A 24,046-nucleotide genomic window follows, 5' to 3' on the forward strand; every position below is an offset into this window, starting at 1 on the left:
ACAGTAATCAATGAATCATCAAAGACTGCGTTGGAATGTGCACTGCATTGAGACTGTAGTACTAAGAAAACATAATTTTAAAAGTGCGGTTATAAGATAACAGATCTTTTTTTTGTATCAGCTCTCCTTATACACCAGCTTTCAATCTACGCTTAGTATTTTTACTCTTCAGTGTTTTGCAGAATATTTCTACCTCCCCAGACAAAAGCTTGTGCCAAGTGGTCAACCTTCCAAGTACTGGTTTCTTAACATGTTTTCTGTTCCATTTTTGATTATTCATTCACAAGCGGTGTAAAATTAGCACAGTAGCAAATAAAATAAGTCAAATTTTATCAATTTTCATGACTATGAATGTTCAATAGTCAGAATATACCCAAGTTGAGGATTTCAATATTCTCATAACATCCCCACTTGATAAAGCAAAGAAAATTTAACTATTGAATATTGTATAAGCACCTTAGCTGCTTCCTCCACTGTCTCTATTCCTGTACCCACAGCCACAGGCAGGGCACCATAGTACTTCACCATAAAGGTATGTGACGGCTTACAAGTTATCACTGGGATGTTGCTGGAAGCTGGTTTGCTCTCAGGTGCATTTCCCTCCTCCTGTTTAATAATTAAGAGTTTAAATAAGTTACACTACACACTTATCAACATGTTTAATTCTTTTATAACAAAGCAAAAGTTAAAGTGGTACTATGACGAAAATCACATCTTTCCTATCTAAGCCATTTTAAAACATAAACAGGTAGTCCGCATGAGAAGAAAAATGCTGTTTACTATTTTCAAGTATCTCTTTTCGTTCCAGAGATATTCAAGTTTGTAAAATATGCAAATTAGCCAAGTGATGACATCATAAACTCAACCAAATAGAGATCAAATATTATCAAGAGAGATATCTCGGCCAATTTGTATCAGAGGTGTTTGATTCTCTGCAGTAAGATTCTACTAATTGTGCTGCACAATACGAGCTGAACAGTTTTGTTACCATGGCAACATACTGGGTTCCAGACCTCCCCAATATTAAAGGCTTTTCTGGCCACCTTTGGAGTTCATACATACATACATACATACATACATACTTTATTTAATAAGTGGGTCGATAAAATTGGCAGCTAAAAGCTGATGTGGACCTACAATTAGTATATTACATTCTAAATAACAGTTTACAATAAATCTAAAGCTAAAATCTTTGCAGTAACGTGAGGAATGAATGAAAATAAAGTAATTAAAGTAATTATACTGAAAAATTAACTATGATAAAATTTTAGTATACATAATTAACAGTGTCTCTATTCGTTCCAGATAGTCCGTTAAAGGTAATTTTGTCTAAAAAATCAGAATTTTCTTTCAGTGCAAATTTAAAAGAGCCTAGATTCGGTTTGCTTTTTAAGTGTAGGGGCAGGTTATTCCAAAGAATTGATGCACGATGTGAAAATGAATAACGGAGAAAGTCAGTATTGGGTCGTTGAATTAAGAGTTTCAGGTTGTCTCTATGATTTCTCAGTGAAGAGTGTCTTGTAAATAGAGAGTTTATGCCATCTGGAGCTTTCTTGTAAAACACTTGATAGGTAATATTTGCAATTCTTTTCTTGTAAAGGTGGTCTAACGATTTCCAATTTGCCATTTTTAATACTTCAGTGTCTAGAACAGTTTCCTTAATGTTAAAGATAAACCTTGCTGCTCTATGTTGAATTTGTGCGAGGGACTGAAGTTCCATTTTGATATTTGCTAATGGTGCCTCATATGCGTGATCGGCAAGCATATAAATCTGTTAGCTCGAGTTCGTGGCTTCATCTAATGTTTTTCGAGCTGAAAATTACTAACATATTGAAATCAAGTGGGTGGGGACTGGAAAAGAGTCAGTTGCCTGTAGAACTATTAGCCTACCAAGTTTCAATGGTCTGTGCTGCAAATTGACTGAGATGGCTCTATTCATAGACTTGATATAATATTGGGTTGAGTGTATGACATCATCAGTCATCTCGTTTGCATATTTCACACACTTTTCAAACTTAAATATCTCTGGAACTAATGCAGATATTTGCAAACGGTAAACAGCGTTTTTATTCTTTCGTGGAATTCTACGCGATACACCCAAAAACTCAAGGGGTAAAAATTTGATCATAGTACCACTTTAAGTGCACACTGAAGTGACTTAGGCAGTGATGACAACAATGACATTACTTCACGTTTCAACAACATGCAAACCCTGAAGTTCAAAACCTAACTAATGATTGCACTTTTGGCTGCCATCAATCATATCATGACAGCTACCAGCAAAACAAAAGTACACTTCTGCTCTGTGAGAGGTATGCCACAAAGCCATTGACTGAGCCGAGTGTTGCCTGTTATTGAAAGGCGAAGTAAGACTGCATTACATGTACATGATGTGATGCAGACTAAAGGCAACCTAACCTGCAACCAAGTGAATGAATACCGCAGGTGATGTCCACACTCTTAGTTACTTTCTGTAGTTACACGATCATGCTTAAAATTACTGCAATACTCTAATAAAGAGTACATAAAAGTGCAACAAATTGGCTAGATCACATGTTAAAGGTATACATAGTGGTGCCCAGGGCTGATACTGAAGACTATGATGGAAATGTAAACTGTGATCTGGCGTTCATTTTTTCCGTCACTTCTATCACCACAAAAAAGTAAAGTCAGGTTAATGGGGACAGGAAAACTGAATAAAGGTGCAGTAGTAATGACAAAGATGATGCAAAATAAAAGAGATGACAAAGATAACTACTACAGTGGATAGCATGATGCTGACAATGCTGGCAGCTGAACTGAATCACAAGCAAGTATACAGTGTGCATCAACCTAACTTATTTTCTTTATTGCACAGTACTGACCTTCTTCCCTCCCCCTTTCTTTGGCCCAAGCTTTCCAAGTAACCCTTGAACACTTGTCATAAAACCAGCCTGTTGTAAAACAAATCAAGGTGGATATGGAAAGTGAGAAAACTCAAAAGTGTCAATGTAAAGTGTGTATGCACAAATATAGAAAGCAGAGACAAGACACACTGAATAGTTCTTTCATTGTAGGTAGTCACTGTGACAACTACAATTATTACTGATAGGGAAATCCAGGGAAGAGACGTAAAAGAGCACAACAATTTCCTCCACCACGACTAAGAAATTACATGTTAACATAAATTTAACCAGCTGTCAATATTTACCAGTGCATGTTCCTTAAAACAGGCTGCACCAAGGGAGAGCCATAAAATCAATTCATGATACTTCATATCCAATGTAGTTATTTGTTCTTTATAAACAGCTTACTTTATCCTTTTCTTTGTCAGGTTTTTCTTTTGCCTTTTCTTGCTCAGCAGTGACTACTTTTTGCATAATTTCCGGATGAGCATCTACACACTTTTGGAAACGTAGCTGTAACAGAAAGTGCCAGTTGCAAAGTAGTCAAATTCAGAAATACTATTTTCAAATTTAAGACAGAAAAGAAGGTAAAATGAAGGAAAGGAAGACAGACAGAAAGGACAGACAAAAGGACAAAAGACAGACAGATAGACTTCCACAACAATCCTCCGTGGTTGTAGATAGTCTCAGCGCAAATAACTTTTACCACATGCAACATGCTAAATTTGCAGGTAGAATTTTCCTCCTATGCTGTTTGTACAATTAGAAGGATGAATTTCAAATGTGTCGATTAAAATGCATTCCCACCCAAAAAAATTATTGGCAGATCAACTTTTGCTTGGCTTCCATTCAACAATGACCAATATTTTGGATCAAAATGGCTGTGAGCCACTGTGTAAATCAAGCTGTTCTTATGCTAACTAGAAAGTTTGCATTTAAAAATGAGAAAAACAGAGAGGTCTGTATCAAAGCAAGTCACCTCTAGCCTCGTTTTCATTCATAGGCCAGGTAACTAAGCACATAACTATGGCCTATTGTCTAACAGGAATCGGAGGATCGAGTGAATCTCACACATATACCAATATCTCAGATTAATGACTATGTCATTATCTGAGCTAAAAATGAACAAGCGGACTGCTGTATGAGTAAGAAATTTTAAAGAAATTTTACAAGGAAAATGGTCCCCATTTTTTTGAAACCAAGTCTACTCATGGAAAAACTTATCCAAGCTTGGCTTTCATAGCTTGACTTGTGGGCAAGTCTAAGACTGACAGACAACAGAAGAAAGAAAGGGAGAAAGAAAGAAAAGAAGGAGGATAAATTAGCAATAGATGAAAGGAAATTTAGGATTTCGAAGCAACTTAATAAGAGAGAATGGAGATAGGAAAATTATAGCACAACAAAGAAAAAATAGAAGGAAGGGAGGGAGAGAGGAAGGAAAAGCGAGGAGTGACTCAGTAAACCAGCAACTAACCAACAAGGTGAGCAACCAAATCTTTACTTTAAGGATTCCAGGTTGTCAAAATAAGCTGAAAGTCAGTTCATCTATTCTCTAGCTATCACACTAGCTAGTAGATCAAAAGCTATTTCTCATCATGACAGTGTAATCTTACCTGGCATGCTTCAGCTAATGCCTTGGTCAGAGGTGCGGCATTAGGAGCACATTGGAACACATGGCACACATACACTTCAGGAGCAGTGCTTATAATATAACCACACAGTCTATATAAAAAAAAAAAAAAACAAACTGATCAACTTCAGAGCTGTTCATATAAAACACAGAGTCCAACAAGCAGTGCAATATATAAGTGCAAATAGGCCATTTTAGAGTTGAATGCTCAGTTACCTGGCCTATGAATGCAATGAGGCTGGAGATAACCTTTCTTTGCTAAAAACCTCTCTGCTTTTCTCATTTAAATGCAAACTAGTTAGCATTAGAACAACTTGATTTCCACAAAAAAAGCAGTGAGGTCTTCATCAAAACAAGGTCACCTGCAGTCTCACTTCCATTCAAAGGCCAGGTCACTGAGCAGATGACTGTAAAATGGTCTTTTGGCAAAATGTTAAGTAAAATAGCGTGCAACTTTAAAAGAAATAGGACCGTCTCTGCACTGTTATAGGTTTAACATCCTATCTTTGTATTAAAAAATCAGCCCCGTTTTTACTTTACATGGTCTATATACATTGGCTTAGCCATCATGGTACTGTATATGAATAATTTTTCATTCTCTACAAATCTGGTAAGCATATGCATAATTTCATAGGGCTTTTTTACACCTTACGTTTCTTTCATATATTTTGGAGGTATCTTTACTAATTTAAAATTTGTTTTCTACTATTTCACCAATGACTGTTTTAAGTACCTTTCATCCTTTCCAACTCCAAAGAATGACATGAATCTGACTCTGTCTTCTGAAATTAACTCTTGAGTCTAACAGAGGACAGGTGAACAAGTTCAGTGACGTACATACAATTGAAAATTATTGTACAAGGTTGGGTAAAATATTGTGATTTGTCAGAGGCAAGCAGATCAATTATTTCCAGAAGCTGTCGAAGGCTGAGACAAAAAATTGATCTGCTCGCCACTGACAAATCACAATATTTTGCGATTATAACCACGTGCTATAATGGGCAATTTTACAGTTGTGTCCTCAGTGACCTGGCTTATGAATGCCACTGTCAGGTTACTAAGCAGACAACTGTAAAATGGTATATTGTGTTATAATTCAATCTCCAAGTTTGTTTCCATATTTAAAATCACTCTTTTACTGCTCAGGGAAGCAATACGACATTCTTCACACAAGAGCACGGTTACAATGAGCAGAATATTATTTGTAGCAAAAACATTTAAACATTATTACATATGGTGCAGTAGGCTCTTGACCAATGAAAAGGAAGGGAAAAAATGTATTGAATGATAACTCCATTCATTCGTTTTTTTGCATTTTCATACCAACAAAGAAGGAAAATGAACACAAAAGTTAAGCAAGAACTAAACAAGATAGCTCCCAGAACAAGATCAAGCAGAGAAGTTGGCTGATCACTAAGTTCTTAACTCCAATAACCATATGATTATATGGACAAACATGTAGCGTATAGCCGACAATTCATCCTCAGCAGGTTCCTTCTTACCGTACAGTCTGTTATCCTAATGTTTGAGATGCTGATTTCAATTAGGATTGTTCTCCATGTATTGGTGCCTTTACTCATTAGTTTGCTGATTGCTTTGTTCAAGATCTCCACACCTGACAAAAGAATCAACACAGCAACAAGTTCACTTTTAAAATCACTATAATAATTTCATCTGCAAACAGCTTGGAATTTAATATATTTTTTTTGACTACATCCCATTGCTGATCCTAGCAGTACATGTGCTCAGGGCATGACAGTGTTGCATATGAACCTTATAATAAGTATCTGACTCGTATCTGGAAGGTCATAGGTTCCAATCATGACTTTTTTGGAGCTCATATTGTTTCTTTGCAGCATGTTAAACATTTCATCTTTCATATCCCACTTTTGTCTCAGTTGTGCATGAAAATACTGTCCGAATAAATCATCAGTGAGACAAATGAAAAACAATAACTGCAACAACAACAACAACAACAACAAACAAACAAAGTAGGTCAAACCTGTTGGTTTGGGTACATCTATACACCCAACATATTTAGCAGAAAAGCTCTTCTTGGGTTCCACATGTGGTTTTTCATTAAAACTTGCATTATCTGCAAAACAATGTTGAACCACCACATGGATAAGGGAAATGTTAAGTAACATTTTTATGAGGCAATATTTCAACATCACAGGCCACTAGGCATAACAAGAACTCAAAAGGAAAAGATAAATGACATCTGATGGGAAAAATACACTATTCATTAACTTTTGAAGACTTTCCATGGTGTATACATGCATAATTTTGACTTATTTTGGCATTCAAAACAACCATGATTTAGACCTTTATGACCTCACAACATTATTAATTAAAAATTACACTTTTCTTTCGGTTGTCTGTTTTCATACCTCTTGCTGATGGTGGCGGTGGAGTGTTAATGATGTCAGACCACGGCTTTTGGATCGATGTTTTCCTACTGCTTTCCTGTGCTTTCTTCTTTTCTTCCAGGATTTTACTACACATGTCATGCAATGCATTCGTGATTGCACGGCCAGAAATATTACCATGGCAACGGAACATGTGACATTTGTGTTTACCAGTTGAAGGATCTCGTGCAACATAAGCAAAGTCCCTGGAAATGGAGACAGAAGGGAAAATGCAGCAACTCTTAGCAAGAAACAAAGTCAATTCAAAATACATGGATTGACTCAATTTTGTTTTAATTAAACAGTGCCAAGATTTAAATGGTGATTGGACCATGTAATAATTTGGAGATTTTTTTTATTTGAGGGTCAATCAGTTATCATATACAGTGCAGCTCAGATATATCCGAACCAAAATATACGCGTAATGCGCGTCAGCCCAATACGCGTATACGCGTATGCATATACGCACATACGCGTATGCATATACGCACATACGCGTATGCATATACGCACATACGCGTATACAGCATATACGCGTATGCCTGATTAGTATGTATGAGCTAACCTATTGTTTCTTCTTTTCTTATCAGGTCATTGTTGTTTTCAATGGCTTGACAGCTTGCCACAGAGCGAGAAAGAGTTTTCTTTATTTTGAATACGCGTACACAGTATACGCGCGTATGCCTGCAGACTAAGCAAAATGTTAGCTGAAACTAACATTTTGCAATTGGGCACTTGACTGAAAATTAACTGACTGAATATTGATTAAAAGAGAGAGTATTTTGTCGTTAAATCAAAAATTTACTATTTTTTTTCTGTCAAATAGAACCGGGGATACACGCTTCAACAATCCCATCTTCATGGAGCAAACATCACAACCGAAAGATAACATCTTCTCGAAACAAAGTCTGAACACGGTCCAAGCAAGCGACTTGGAAACGTGTGCCGAAACACACAACTTTTCCTCGAAGAAAATTAAAAATAACAAAATGTGAGCGGCGCACCATAGAATCTTCCATAAACAATTCTTTTGTCAGGAAAAGAGTAATTTACTATTTGAATGAACGGTTTGTGTCAGATACCGGAGATATCACTTTCTCGACAAGGTCGAAACGCTTCAAACAATAAACATCTCGCAAGCGACTTGCCGACGCATGCCGAAACACAGAACTGTTACTTGAGGAAAAAATAACTAAACGTGAGCAGCGCGCCATAGAAACTTTGATAAACATTTCTTTGGCTAAAGAAAGAGCATTTTACCGTTTGAATGAACTATTTGTGTCAAATAGAACCGGAGATATCATTTTTTCGACAAGGTCTTCGGAACGCTTCAGACAATGAACATCTCGCAATCGACTTGCCGACGCATGCCGAAACACAGAACTTTTCCTTGAAGAAAAAATAACTAAACGTGAGCAGCGCGCCATAGAAACTTTGATAAACAATTATTTTGAATAAAGAAAGAGCATTTTGCTGTTTGAATGAACGGTTTGTGTCAAATATAACCGGAGATATCATTTTTTCGACAAGGTCTTCGGAAAGCTTCAAACAATAAACATCTCGCAAGCGACTTGCCGACGCATGCCGAAACACAGAACTTTTACTTGAGGAAAAAATAACTAAACTTGAGCAGCGTGCCATAGAAACCTTGATAAACAATTCTTTGGTAAAAGGAAGAGCATTTTACCGTTTGAATGAACGATTTGTGTCAAATAAAACCGGAGATATCATTTTTTCAACGAGGATCTTCAGACAATAAACGCTTCGCAAACAACTTGCCAACGCGTGCCGAAACACACAACTTTTCCTTGAAGAAAAAATAACTAAACGTGAGCGGCGCACCATAGAAACTTTGATAAACAATTTTTTCGTCAAGGAAAGAGTATTTTACCATTTGAATGCATGATCTGTATCAAATATAACCGGAGATATCATTTTTTCGACTAGGATCTTCAGAACGCTAATTCAGACAATAAACATTTCGCAAACGACTTGCCGACACGTGCCGAAACACAGATCTTTACTTGTAAGAACATAAAGTTCACGTGTTAAAATAGGGAGTTCAAGCGACTGTATCAATTTTCTTCCCATTTTTAGTAGCTTAAGATCAAGTGTTGATAAACGGTAGTTTGTCGGTGAATTTGCGAAGTGATCGAAATATGATAGCTTTTATTGACCGGCTGACGTTTTAACAATATGCAAATTTCGCTTTGAAGCCATTTTCATTCTCAAGAAACATAATGTCCTTTGTTTGACTAACAATGCTTCACATAAAGAAACTTGTGGGAATGCATAACAAAGAGACATATACGCGCGTATATACGCGTATATGTGCGCGTATATGTGCGCGTATATACGCATATATGTGCGCGTATATACGCGTATATGTGCGTATATGTGCGCGTATTGACATACGCGTATACGCAAAATACGCTCGTATGATACGCGTATGCGTAGTTCGCTTATATCTGAGCTGCACTGTATTAATTAACACTTAATAATTTTTTTTTTTTCATTCGGGCCACCAAGCCTGACTTCTGGGCACCCTAGTCTACAAGGTTGGGTGCCTGAAGGGCTCCCTAGAATTTTTCCTAGAGCACAGCCTTGCATGCTGAGGGATTGCAAGCAAGGATGGCACAGTGGTGAGAGTTTTTGTCTCCCACTAATATGGCCTTGGTTCAATTCCGGCCTGGTGCCATATTGGGGTTGACTTTGGGTTCTCGCCCTGATCCAAGGATTTTTCCCTGGGGACTCTGGTTTTCATCCCTCCACAACACCTCCAAATTCCAATTAGACCAGGATAAAGGACCTGCATGAAACCAGGCCTTATGTGCCACGAGGCACAAAGAAGCTAAGTAGTAGTAGTATGAAACCAGCTGAGGCTGATACGCTTTCTCTCTAAATATTGTAAAATAGTTATTTTTTAATTTATTAATGAATGACCCTGCCCTAGTGAAGTCTTTGTATTAGTCCTTCCACTAATTATCTGCCTTACCTCTGATCTTCTTTGCCAACTCCCCACACTCTCATTTTTGAGACAGGTTGGACTAGCAATGTGACTTTGCTTCTTGGTTCTACAAGTTTTAAGGTGTCTCCTTCTAACAACAATCTTATGTCCTTTCCCTAAAAATAAATTATGCAATCACAAAATTATTAATAATAATCATTAATCAATGTCACAGCTGAGACTGAAATGAATACAGTAAATATTGTATTGGTGGATGTTTTCCAAAAGACTGTTTGAGACATTTTAAGTAATGAAATTTGAAATTTACTCAATTCTTCATGTGTTTCCAATCCTTCTAACTGCCATGACAGGTTTACAGGTTATGTTGCTTATTAGCTTTTATGCCTGGCATCATATGTGCTGCAAACATATTCTCAAACAAACATTTAAGCGAATGTATGAAAATCAGCAACAAGAAATTACTATTTCAGGCTAGCAGATGGTTAAACAGAGAATTACTGTGTCTAAACAATCGTTAGTAAGATGTTATTAGCTTATCTAAATATCAAGTTCAGTAGGTTGTGTGTTGTCAGTGTAGCTGTGTACAGTAATTACCTCTCCCCATGTCTCTGTAGTGTTCCAGAGATCCTTTCTTTTCTGTGCCAGTGTGGAGATGCACTCAGCTATGGTCTCGCTCATGTTATGTGGTGCCACTTCACTCTCTTCAAGTTCAATCCAACCCATAGAATGCACTGGGAAACTGAGTACCTACAAACATGTTTAAAAAAATGGTTTTAAATTCTTGACTTATTCATGATTCATGCAAAACAGAATTATAGATAGAGGATTTTCATTTGAGTGTTGAAAAGTAATTATTGGTTTTGCACCAACTACAATACACAATTGGCTTGAAAAACTTGTGCTGCTTTTTCGTCCAATCAAAAATAAACAGACGTCAATCATGACTCACTTGCAGTTGTTTTCCTGCACTTTGTGTCAAGTACATGTAATTACTTCAAGTTTTGATTGGTTCACTGTATTTGTCTCTGTCCTTTGTGACTGACTACAGTGATATATTTGCATTTGGTTTTACAACACTCAATTGAAAAACACTCTATCTGCCTGCGCAATAGATTTTAAGAAAAGAAATATAAATTGTGTCTATTTCAGAAATATTTTACTTTAGCACAATTGTTTAATCAAAACCAATTTCAAATTCCACAAAACTTGTGGTAAGGTCATACAGTTGGATTTTGTGATCAGCATATTAATACTCAGTCTCCCTTTGAGCAGTCATTTATTTTCACTAGGAATTTCAGTTAATGTTTGTATTGTTTAACTGCTGCATATGATGGTCTAAGACTTCAGCAAAACAGTAATACTAGACAACAAAAAAACATCATGCAACAATTTAAAAAGAAGATAAAAGTTATTTTTCTTCAAAACTATCAAGAGCCTCTTCTAGGCCATTAAACTATGATCAATGTGATAACAATGCACTATTTTGTTGACCATGTAAAACATTGTACTTGTATACTTGTATACTTCTTAATACTTGTATATACTAGTTTATCCCAGACTCTTACATTAAGTCACCACGCTGTTCTAAACACCTTCAAATATCAGGGAAAAGCATAGATGAGACACTGCCCCAAATCAAATTGGTTTCCCTTCAAGTGTGACCTCATATTAATTTTGTTCCCTTTCCCCCTTTCTAATGTTGTATGCGACAGTCTCGTCAAAGCCTGTTTCCGCATTGATTTGGGGGTAGAGGGGTTGGCTAACAATGAAAATGATGTTCTTTCATTAAGGAAAGTCTGCTTCATTGTCAGATAACATTCAAATTCATGAAATGTCTCAGTCAACACTTTTGACCCTGATAATTTGTTGCTGTTTGTACGTTTTCAGCCATTATTGTGTGTTCATATGTTTTCTACAGGTTGCTTTTTCAGTGTTTACATGAAAGATGATACCAGAAGACAATTAATTCCCAGAGCTTCATAGGGAAACTCTACCTTCTGCCTCTCTGTAGTTTCCACAGGTTTGGGTTCTTCAGTTGACCTCTTCTTGTTAGAAAAACACCATTAACAATAAGAAACTAACATTTGTTAACAAATCACAGAGAAAATAAAATACTTGACCACCAGAAACAAGGACAGCTTTCTGCAGAACCCTGCCAACTAGCTGGGATAGCAATCATTCCTGTACAACAAAGAGCTTTTTCGTGTTATGGTTGTACCTCTCCCACACCCTCCCCATCCCTTGTTTGTTTGCACCCTGATGTTCCTGCAGCCAGAATGTTGGTGCAAGAAAACTTGCTATTCAGGCTACCTGTCAGCTAACTATCTCATCATCCTAATGCAGCTCAATGGCTTATTAGTAGTTGAATAGCAAGTTCTTTGCAGACCATGCTTCCTTTAACTTCCTACCAATGAAAAAATATGTTGCAATACGCATGTACAGTATGTATTTCTCATGACAAAATGTCAGAGAAATGGCTTTCATTTAACTATTTTCCTGATGATTGCAAAACACCGAAAGTCTACTGATGATAACTAAAGATTTGCTGACAAGAAGTAAAAACATTTGATGATGAATGAGGCATGTTTCACTCAGTGTAATTAATGCTCCATTAAGGCTTTTTGTGCAACTTGTAAAATATGGACCTTGAATGTAAAGAAAGATGAAAATAGTGCATGAAATGCATTGCAAACCTTTGGTCTTGTTGCAACCTGAGGGAGGGTCCACTGAGTTGTTCCAGATGCGACATGCCAGTAATATGTACCACCATCACCCTTTACTTCCCTCCACCCCTCAGGCAACTCATATGGAGCATTCTGATCCTCTCCGTCCCCTTCCATGGATTTCTTCTCCTTCTTTATATCTGTAGGAGTGTGTGGAGGTTCTGTTATGTCAACTTCCAAGTAAGGCTTCACTGGTGGAACTTCATCAGAAGAACTCTTTGCTTTGTTAGCTGGAATTGTAATTTCTGTGTACATATCTTGGGTTTGTATTGGTATCAGTGAACCCTCGCCGTTTTCCCCCATTTTCATTACATCTGCTTGTGATTTTGAACGGCGATGGTGAAATTTGTTTTTATCCCCTGCACTGGGGGGGAAGTCACCTCTTTCACTATCATTTTTCATTTTAGCAACAACATTTCCATCTGACAGCTGGCGCCGATGTTTCTTTTTAAACATTTTGAAACCACCCTTCTTTGACTTTTCTTCTGGTTTTTCCACTTTATCAAACTGAAAGACATTTTCAGAGGGTTCAGTTCTTTTCATGGTGTCCTCAAGATTGGGTAACCTTGAGGGAAGAGGTGGTGGTAATTCTTCTTCACTTGCTTCATCATCGTCATCATCACCAGACATCACTGGTATTCTTAGCTGATCAAGCGATTCAACTGAACCACTCTGTTGTGGTTTTGAAATCTTCTGCACCACAGCATATGTTGGCTGGCTCTCTTGTGATGGCACTTCTGTTAAGAAATGAATTTAATTACTTCAATTGCTAGTGGTAAACATAAATCTGCAATCAAACCAGTAGAGATTGGATGAAAAGTGCTCCAAACATATTTCAAGTAATATATCAAACATGAGAGACAGTGTTTCATTGGGATATCCAAACATGGAGAAGAGAGTTGAAAATGAGACGTGCAGCAGAGTATTTTAACGAAATTCGAAGTGTTTGGAATAGCTGATGAAACACTGTCTCAAATGTTTGATATGTCTTCTCAATGGAAAAAAAAAAACTAAGGAGTAACAGGAGAAGTAAAATCATCAAAATCTATGCTAATTAAGACCAGGTATCCAAACCTCCTTCACGGTTGTGATTTTCTTCGTTTCAACTTGATGTATTAAAAAAAAAATTCAAAAATAAAATACTTGCCCACCAGAAACAAAGACAACTTTCTGCAGAACCCTGCCAACTAGCCTGAAAAGCAAGCATTCCTGTACAACAAAGAGCTTTTACCATGTTCTCATTGTACCTCTCCTCACACCTCTCCACACATTCAAAAATTCATTTCAAACACGCACTACATGTAGATACATCTGCGGCCATTACCCCCAGCAAGGTTTCCCAATAATTTGATGGTACCTACATGTACATTGTGTGTTGTATTTATACACATACACCTACATGAAAAAAAGCCTAACATGTGGTCACATGGGAGGGTAATGGTCACACCTTCAGATTTACAGTCCAAAGCATCATGCACTGGACAAGTGCAACTCTATCAAAACAAGAAGAAAAGAAATGGGACTAGAAATTACCAGCAGGTCTTTTGCTGTCTGTTTCGCCAGATAATTTCTCCCCTTCTGGTTTGTCTTTGGGTTTTTTCTGTACAGTGGCATACACTGGTTGTGAAATGACTTCTGTGGTTTCTGGAAAAAGGAATAAAGATTAACACCTAGTATAGTACAACCTCTGATCTGCAAAAATGATTTAAACCTTAAACTGGTCAGTGCATGAAAGGGAGGTTCTATGGCAAAGAAATAACCCATTACAGTGCACTGACACTAGTGCACTTTTTGCTGGCTCTTCTTCAGCACGAATAAACTCAATTCTTCCCCTGCTGAAAAAAAAGCTGAAACTGAGCCTTTAATTCCAGTAATGATAACATAATGGAGACCCATTCAATGTCTGTAATTAAGCGCTTCTTGATTTTGAACACTCATGTGCAAATAACAACCAATCACATTCTCAATAATGATCATTGTAGAGCAGCAGCTTTCAGTCCAGAGTTTGGACTGACAACACACACCTGAATCACAATTTCCTGGTGCTTCTTGTATCAACAGTTCCTTTGATGCATTCAACCCTGGTCCTGAGTAAGGCTTTGGGATGGGTGGTGGCACCTTTTTATCTCCTGAAGATACCTTTCTCTCATTGGAATTTGTCCTGGCTGGTTTCTCATTCAGCTCTACCTCATCACAAGCCATGATCATATTTTGAAGCTCTCCTGTAATAGCTTCATACATGTTTGAATCTTTACATCCCCCAGGGATTGCCGGTGCAACCTCACCCAACTCAACTATCGGTCTCTGTACTGGAGTACTTTGTTTCTGTACTGCATTGTCTTTAGATTCTTTTAAATCTGCTTCCTTTGGCTTTTTCTGAACAACAGCATAGACATCATTCAAGGGTCCAACAGCATGCAAATCATCATTTTCAGCCACATTTCTTTGATTAGCAGATGTTAATTTAATGTTTGATCTGTCATAGCCACCATCAACAATTTGAACCTCTTCATATTCCATCAGCATTTTTCTACCCCCACTGCTACACTTGATACTTTCATTAGCATTTCCACTATCAGCATCTTTTGACGACTTCCTGCTTTCAACAGGAGCAGCAATGCCTCCGCTCTCTGTCACAATCAAAGGACGAAATTCATCTCCAGCATAAGTATAAGATCTGCGGTCATTGATGGCATTGTCACTGACTGAAAGTGAAATATCCTCTTCTGAAGGAGATTTCTCTGGGTTCCGTGTAGCTATACCTCCATCATTTGTGACCAACAGTGGTCTAAATTCAACATCAGCGTATGAATAACCAGTAGTCTCACTTTGGTCAGGACTTAAAATAGTCTTATTCTCATCCTTGGCTGACGGGCTAAGAAGCTCTCCTGTTGACACATCACTGTCGTCAAGAGAGCCTGTTTCATAGCCAAAGTCACCATCAGTGTTCAATCGATCAACACTTCCTTGTTCCGAGTCACTGTCACTAGCATCATAGCTATTCTCTTTCTTGATCTCATTTTTCTTCTTGCTGTTTGGTTCCTTCACAGTCTTTTGAGATGATTGTTTTGTGACAACAGTTGTCCTTGTGCGTGGAGCAGGTGTTACTCCCTGCTGATTGGTTGGTTTTTTCTTGGTTGGCGAGACATCTGCTCAAAATGAGAATATTAATTTTATCTAAGCGATAATTCACCACTTGGAAGAACCACATAAATTCTCAGAAAAAAAAGTGACCTACCACAGGAAAACGTACATTAACAGCTACCATTAAAATGGCTAAAAATGTCAACACCCCATTTATTACCCATTTTGACAGTTTGAAAACCCGTTACTATGGCATTGCATTTTAATGCACGCCTTTAAAACAGCAAAGATCATCCATTTAACATTAAATTAATTTAATTGGAATGAGCTCAAATGTATGACCATGACCCTTAAAGAAAGATATTCTGATTCTATTTTCTGTGAGATTCTGAGACTCTAAGATGTGGACAATGAAAGGGGAAATGAAGGGGATACAGACCAAAAAACCTGTAGCAAAAAAGCACAGAGACTGAAATGAAAGAGGCTGGTTTTCTTTTTTTCTTGGAGTTAACAAAACCACAGCCTGCCACAAAAAGGCTCACAATGTACATGGACGTTGCCAGTTTGGAGTTCTCTCAAAAAAGCTGTAGCTGTAGCTGTAATGTCGTTTCTTCATTGCATCGACATTGGTTTATATTTTTTGTTTATTTCAAGATTTCTTAAGGCTCTCTCTGAAGAGTGTCTCATTTATAATGCATGAAAATGTAGATAGAGGTACATAATGAGGGACTTGTGCGCCAACTGGTTTGGGGTAATTTGTTTTAAAACTCTACCCTTCCAAGATTTGACACAATTTAACAAGACTTAGTGGACAAGGATAATCAAATATCTATTAAAATTTAATAATATACAAATTTATGCTAATCAATGATAAATAAATATTGTTATATTTAATACCTTTAGCAGAGCCAGAAGGTTGTTTACTTTGCTGAGAAGCTGTACAAATCTGTAAAAAAAACAAAGAAGGTGTAAGTATAATTTAAACACCTAATCATGGCATATCAGGTGAGTTTGGTTGAGCCATATGGTTCATATTTTGACTGGACTCTCTCTCTCCAAGATAGCCTTGGTTAGACCAAATGAGCCTGACATGCTGCCGTAACCTATATTAAATAGTATGCTTAGGCATTTCCATACCTGAATTCAGTCATAGATCTAGCCATATCATATCAGTTACTTAATAATGATTGCAGAATATCAGAACAGTAGACACAACATCTGATTAGCTAATTGCGAATTTAGGTATTGTGACATAATATAAGCAGATAAGTGAGACATTGAAAAACAAAAAAGCTATGGATCATTTTCACGTGACATCATCACTTTCTAAAATCCAAAACGAAAGAGCCACCAAAGTTTTTGTCCTCATCAGGCACAAGAGGCGGTATATTTATATCTGTTTACAATTTTACAGCTCAATAGCATGCTTCGTTTGGAGTCCAGAGCATTTTGAATTTCAGGGTTATGGAGGTGCGTGACACAAGGCTATGATCAAGTTTGTCGAAAAATATATACTTATCCCATGATTTTGAGCCTTTTTAGAAGTTAAAGCATTAGGAAAAGTGCTTATGTAAATGCTTGTTTGATCAGTACTGATAATCAGTCGCCTAGATAGCCAAAGTAAGTTCCAGATGTTTACACTATTTTCCGGCCGCCATATTGGTGTACCACTGAGGTACACCAACATGGTGTTTCCATACTGGGCTCTGTAAATATCGGCGAAACATTTCGACGAATATCTGAAGTTTGGGGAAACGTACAGGCCTAAAACTTGGAGAAGTGGCTTATTTAGTTATCTTCTATAACATCATAATTTCATAGCTTTTTCTACTGGATGGTTTTCAATTTATTTTTTTATTGTGTGACAGCGAAAATGATCCATAGAGAAATAAAAGATTATTGCATATTAATTTTGTATGCAACTTGGCTGAAGCTAAAAAGAAGTTTGAACTGAAAAATAAACTTGAACAGGATTGTGAAATCCATGACTAACTTGGAGCTGGTCAAGTTGTGAGTTGGTGAAGTTTGTAAAGATCATTGCATTTTTGTAATGACTTACAAATCCCATTCAAGCCTGAATTCATTTTCCAGGCTTTCTATTGGCAACTACTTAAGTTGCACACAAAACTACAATGATCTTTGATATCTTTTAATCTTTATCCCACTATTCAAATATATGATTTTTCATCTATTCACTTCTAAATGTACTGATACTAAAATAAGAGATAGTCTGTAAATTGGCAATGTCATAAAACAATTTATTCATCCTTTTACCAGTGCATCATTCAGTTATGATGCATGCACAAGGTTTGGAGAGCACAAAAGATTTGCTTGACCTGTGTCTGGCTTGGTCAACTCTAGCATTTCTTTTGCACTCTCCAAACTTCCTGCATGCATCATACTTATTTTGATGATGCACACTCAAGCCTGAGTCAGTATTAAACACTATTCAATGCACTAATAGCTAAAAATAACAGTGTGTTTGAAAGGTAGTCAGAGAGTAAGTCAAAACTTCACAAGATCACAGTTCTAATTTTTAAACTGCAAGAAATATTATGTGAGATCTCCTACAAGACCAAATTTACAAGAGAAAGCTGAATGAGAATAATAGAGTGTAAAATCTATAATTCTGTCAAGCATGAGGGGAAATTGTTAACAGAAAAATATGTGGTTTTGTACAAAACTTTACTTCTTTATGAAATGACTATAAAACATGTACTACAGAGAAACAAACACTGCTATTATGTACCATTAACTTTTTTTATTACACATATATTTCTCAGTGGAAAGGATAACAGCAAAATGTTACCAACAACAAACGCAGTTTGTACAAAAGTAGAAACTGATACCATTAATTGAAATAACTGCCACTGCCATTAGGTGAAAATAGTGCTAAAATATGAATAGAATAAAACATAAAATAGATAAGGGTAAAAGATATACAGTTCATCCCAAATGAAAACAAGAAACTCAGACACAATAAGACCTAATATACAGTCTAAAAAATTTACACAAGCCATAAAATTCTGCATTCAAACTGGCTTATGTTGTCTCTAAGTTCAATATCACACACAGCAAGACCACAACAGAATTGCACATGCAGTTATATCCTGACATGATACATCATTACAAAAAGCTGTTTATTAGTAAAAAATGAAAAAAATGTTAAGCTTATGGCTGAAAAAGCAAGGGTTTACAAGTCTTTCTGGCCATCAGCATATTCAACACATGTCACCAAGTGCTCTATTCAGAATAATCTACCCAACACATGTCTTTATCTTGGTGTGTGACATGAATCAGTAATGAGATAACAACACCTAAGAGTAAGATTATAACAGCATCCACATATTTGCAAGTAATCTGGCCAAAAGTCAGCTTTAAAAAATTAAGTTAAAGTAATGGATTGCTGACTGTACCTTTTCATGGATGGATATTTTGCAGTTTTCACAGTACAATGCTTCACAAGTGGCACAACAAATAACAGGCTCCTTGGACTCACAAACTGTACAAATAGCCTCCTTCATGTTGTAGTTTACTTGAGCCACAAACACCAAACACAGCCATAATGACTTCAAACTTCACTTCCAGTTAACATTTTCACTATGGTAAGTGATTACAAAAGCACTTCCTTTTTAATGAAAATCGACTTTTATTTGCATATATTTACATTTTCAGATCCATGTCACAGTTATTTTAAATGCAGATTCAGACAGTTCAGTGATAAATTATGTATGATACCTGCAGAGAAACTTTAGGCAGCCCACCAGTTAGTAAAAATGACCTAGCTGAAATGTCACTTCAAGCAAAATATTTTGCCACATAAAAGAAACACTTCTTTGGCAAATGAACTTGACTTTGAAAGTGGGAAACAATTGCTTTTACATCTGAAAGGAAGATTAATTACCTAAAAATAAACTTTATTGTGTTCTTCAAGGGATTATTCAAATGAACTGCACACATTAGAATTCATAAGTTCAATTGCATTGTGTTTGGAATGATTGTTTTTTTCACACTTGCATGTGACATTAACAACAAGGAAACTTTTATGACATATTCAAATCACCTCTTTTATTGAACACAAGGGAAGATATGACTGTTGGATAAAGGAACAAATACGCTTCCTGTGTTGAATAATATGCCTTTCAGTAATTGTCAGTGGTTCTGGAAAGGAACTAATCTAAAGGATGCTCTGTCTCAGTGGAGGGTCTCTATCTAAAGAATGAGCAGTGTGCCAAGCACAAGACTATTCTCCGTACATGTGGGTAATTAAACATGCACACATAAAACATTTAATTGCACATAACAAGCACAGGCATTCTCCATGAATAACAAAAATACATAAAGATAGTATTCACTTCCCTCTGATACATTTAATTCACAAATTAAGGCAATCAAAGTCAATTTGAGGCACTAAACAACAATGTACCTCAATCTCAAATGTTCTAAAAGCAAGTTTAAAAACAGCACAGGTTTAAATTTTTTACTAATAAATAAATGATGCCAAGCATTCACAGATCTAAGCCTATAAAACTGTGAAGTGTTAATGTAATAAAATATAATGGAAAAATAAAGTAAAAATTCAAAATTATACAGACAAATTATGTATGTGGTGTAGGACAGGCCATACGCCTGAAACATTTCATAACAAAAAGTATAACTAAGAAGTTATCAAAGGATGAAAAATAAAGGTAAGAATTTGTTACTAACTTTTCCAGCAGAACACTACATCCATGTGCCAAACACAAGAGATAATTATTACCTTAAGTAAGCTATAACAGTGTATACGAACATAAAAAAAATATTTGCATGCCCCAATACCAAATTGTTCAAAATGTGTTGCTTAGCATGACTGTGGTTAATGGTTTACTAGTCAGAGTTATTTTTCAGTATATTTCTTGTCAAACTGTGACACATCATTTGGAAAGGAAAATATTTAATGTAAAATTTAGGGATTCTGGTTTTGGGTAACCAGATGTTATGAAATTTAAGTGTTTAACTATCTCGAAGACCAAAAAGTGCTGCTTTAAAAATGGGTTCACCAACAAGGTTCAGTGACATATTTCGTATTACTGGGTTTAAGTCTGTACCACCACAAACCCTTGTCCCAAAAACAAAAAACAATAACAATTTGGGGGACTATGGAAACTTTAATTTAAACTTGCATACAAAATTCAACTTGTTCACAAAATCACCAGCTGCACAAAACTGATTTTTCTAAGAAACAAATTCAGCTGCTGCACACAACTCAACTTCCACATAAACCCAACTTAAACTCAAAATCTTCCACAACAAAAAAATCCCTAGCAAGTTTCAAACAATAAATAACAGTTTGATCCAATATGGTTTCCGTACAATATCAAAATTTACAGAATTCAAAATCTATATTCTTGTTCGCAATTTGTGACTGATTGTCACTTTCTAACAGGCCCTAGTTATATTAGACAAAATAAAATATTATTCAAAGACTTTCTTTTGGACATAAGAGTATCATACTTGTAATTGCATGATTGTTTAGGCTGTAATTTACCACAAAAGTTCATTTCAACAATGTTACTTGTCAGCAGCACGATCACCTGAGGAAAACGATCATTATAGTGAACAATTTTTCTTTTCTTAGTTTTTACTTCAGTTTAAAAAGTCAATATACATCATTTTACACAGTAAATTACACAAGTTGTGAATTTCTAAACTGAAATATTTTTTGGATAGCAATATTTGCCCAGCCATGATACAACAAATCAGTGTATATCGCTGCACTCTGTAAACTCGCCACACACATTTGACACTTCATGTATTCTGTACCACAAACTACATGTACTAGTAAATACACTGCATTACTGTGTGTGCAACATACTTACATGTAATGGATAGTTATTTCAGATTTCATAATTCTTCTTTCATAAGCAATGATTTCATAATTCTATGTGAATAAAAGCAGCTCCTTAAAATACAAATGGCTTATACCAGTACATGATTTAGAACAAAATCACTTGAAAACAACAGTGCTACTTCGTCTTTTATGAATGCCAAAAAAGTGTTGTTGTTTCTGGTTCAAATAATAATTATTTCAACATCTCCACATTTAGGCTTCAGCATCGAAGCTGGAGCATTTTTATGCAAGCCAAGATATATAAAATAAAAAAATAGTGGTTTTCAATTCAGGGTCATAAAACCAAATCAAAGTAATCACTCTAGCCAATCAAAAGGGACACAGATAATCCAATGAACCAATCAAAATGCAAAGAAAATACAATGATGCAAAGCACAGGATAATATGTGTGAGAAAGTCATAATTGGTTTTTTTTTTCCTATTTCTGATTCAATGAAAAAGTGGTATGAGATTTTTAAACCAATCATGTAGCATAGTATGTGCAATTAATGCAAAACATTATTTTTTGACTCGCAAGTGAAAACTAACTTCTGATTACAAATCATAAATGATCGCAGAGGAATATCCCACAAACATATGGCTCCTGCACCAATACCCACTACAAATATAAAATTCATATGCAAATCCTATTCATAGAATTTCCTTTTCAACTAAAGAAGGCCAAGTAAACAGATTCTGTCTTTGTAAATTTTTCGTACTTATTGTTTTACAATAGTTATTCCTAGTCAGGTCAGTGCAACAGTCACTATGTACATATAATTAAAATTATTGATGAACAAGGTATCATTTCATACAAAACGTGAAAAAAAAAACATATGGAATTACATTTACATCTACCTTAGTTTTCATTTTTTTTAGCAATTTACTGTAATTTTGAGGGATGGAATTAGGTGTCTCAGTAACAGTTTCAAACCACAGATTTCAAGCATTTCCAAGCACAAACAGAAATAGATTACTTTTCAGGGAGATTCTCAAAGTCAGAGATTTTCAAGATGAAAGCCTGCTTGGCAATGCTGTTACTGACTACTTACAACTGAGAGTTGGGTCTTTACGGGAAAATCTCAGACCAAGACCTTGCCGTATTGACCTCGCTGGCAAGGCGAAGGTTTGAGATTTTCCCATAAAGGCTGAACGTTCAAGGTTAATGAGTTGTTTGTTATATGAGTTTTTGTTTTGTTTTTTCAAGCCCATAATCAGCCCTTGGGTATTACTGGAGAAAAATGCCCTACAATTAGCCAATCAGAGCACATGTTATATCAGCTACAAGAACAAGCCATATAAAAAACTATACTAATAGATACATGTCGATAACAGTAAGCATGATTGCTTTACCTTGGCAGCTGTTGTTGAAGTCTGCTGAGTGGTTGTTTTTGTTCTTGTAGCAGGTTTTGGTGGAGTAGTACGGTGTGAAATTGGGGTTCTTCCTGTGGATTTAGCCACAGAAGCCTCACTGGATGCGGATTTCGAAGGTGAAGCAGATTTCTGTGAAATATTTACAAATGCTGAATACTTCACACTTAATATGCTAAATGAAATTTAACATTGATAGTTAACGACTAGGAGCTAGTCTGGTCAGTAGCGTTTTTGTAGGCGGTTGTTAGTGTCTTGGCCATCTGTTAGCATTTGTTTAGCATTTGGTGCGTTCTGTAGTGTTTGATATAGTTCAATGAAATTTTACCTAGTTTATGACCAGGAGCTAGCCTGGTCAGTAGCGTTTTTTGTAGGCGTTTGTTAGTGTCTCGGCCATCTGTTAGCATTTGGTGCGTTCTGTAGTGTTTGATATAGTTCAATGAAATTTTACCTAGTTTATGACCAGGAGCTAGCCTGGTCAGTAGCGTTTTTTGTAGGCGTTTGTTAGTGTCTCAGCCATCTGTTAGCATTTGTTAAGCATTTGGTGCGTTCTGTAGCGTTTGCAGCAGTCATATGGTCCTGGGAGCCCTGGGGCTAACATTGTCCAGTGGTATTCTTGGTTAGTATGTGCGTTGTCGTCCCATGTGCTCACAGTGTGTTCGTTGCTCTGTTAGCGTGGCATTGTGGATTGAATTATAGTAGTTTAGCGGTTCTCAGCGTTCCCTCCCTATCCCCCCTCTTTTCAGCAGTTTTTTTTTTTTTCTTTCCACTGAGCCATCTGGCTTGAGTGTGACGGGTGCCTGTAGGGAGCCTGGCACAGGGTGCTCATGGCTTGGTTGCTTCGTAGGCACCTTCCCTCCACCAGCGACTTGAGCGTTAATAATAACTAACCAAAGTAGGTCTGTGCCACTGAACTTAAAACAAAAGAATAATGAAACAGTGACAATTCCAAGGCCACTGCACTTAGTGCTAATAGAGACAAAGAGCGGAAGCTTAATAGAGGCCAAGCTCTTATGGATGTCTCAGAAAAGGTAAAAGTATGATTCACATCTTCACAAATACAGGTAACATGTACATGTAGTGGTCAAAACAAAACAAAACACATTTA

The 24,046-nt window shown here is 36.4% G+C and overlaps 1 protein-coding gene across 4 annotated transcripts in view; it reads right to left on the minus strand.

Moving 5' to 3' along the window:
- Positions 1–24,046, minus strand: part of LOC145497886 (uncharacterized) — a 30,207-nt gene that overhangs the window by 2,251 nt on the left and 3,910 nt on the right. The window contains exons 3-18 of one of the 4 annotated variants that reach the window (XM_081477754.1): positions 22,921–23,070; positions 16,596–16,644; positions 14,639–15,763; positions 14,148–14,258; positions 12,585–13,351; positions 11,886–11,936; positions 10,486–10,638; positions 9,919–10,046; positions 6,906–7,129; positions 6,518–6,610; positions 6,018–6,130; positions 5,249–5,316; positions 4,499–4,607; positions 3,294–3,398; positions 2,865–2,933; positions 457–606 (exon numbers count right to left, since the gene is read on the minus strand). In XM_081477754.1, coding sequence (XP_081333880.1) covers positions 457–606; positions 2,865–2,933; positions 3,294–3,398; positions 4,499–4,607; positions 5,249–5,316; positions 6,018–6,130; positions 6,518–6,610; positions 6,906–7,129; positions 9,919–10,046; positions 10,486–10,638; positions 11,886–11,936; positions 12,585–13,351; positions 14,148–14,258; positions 14,639–15,763; positions 16,596–16,644; positions 22,921–23,070 — 3,465 coding nt within the window. Of the gene's footprint in view, positions 1–456; positions 607–2,864; positions 2,934–3,293; positions 3,399–4,498; positions 4,608–5,248; positions 5,317–6,017; positions 6,131–6,517; positions 6,611–6,905; positions 7,130–9,918; positions 10,047–10,485; positions 10,639–11,885; positions 11,937–12,584; positions 13,352–14,147; positions 14,259–14,638; positions 15,764–16,595; positions 16,645–19,114; positions 19,238–22,920; positions 23,071–24,046 lie in introns of those variants that run through there. The other 3 variants (XM_081477756.1, XM_081477758.1, XM_081477757.1) reach the window with 3 other exon arrangements.

The sequence above is a fragment of the Orbicella franksi genome, chromosome 9, assembly GCF_964199315.1.
Source record: "Orbicella franksi chromosome 9, jaOrbFran1.1, whole genome shotgun sequence".
Classification (NCBI taxonomy): domain Eukaryota; kingdom Metazoa; phylum Cnidaria; class Anthozoa; order Scleractinia; family Merulinidae; genus Orbicella; species Orbicella franksi.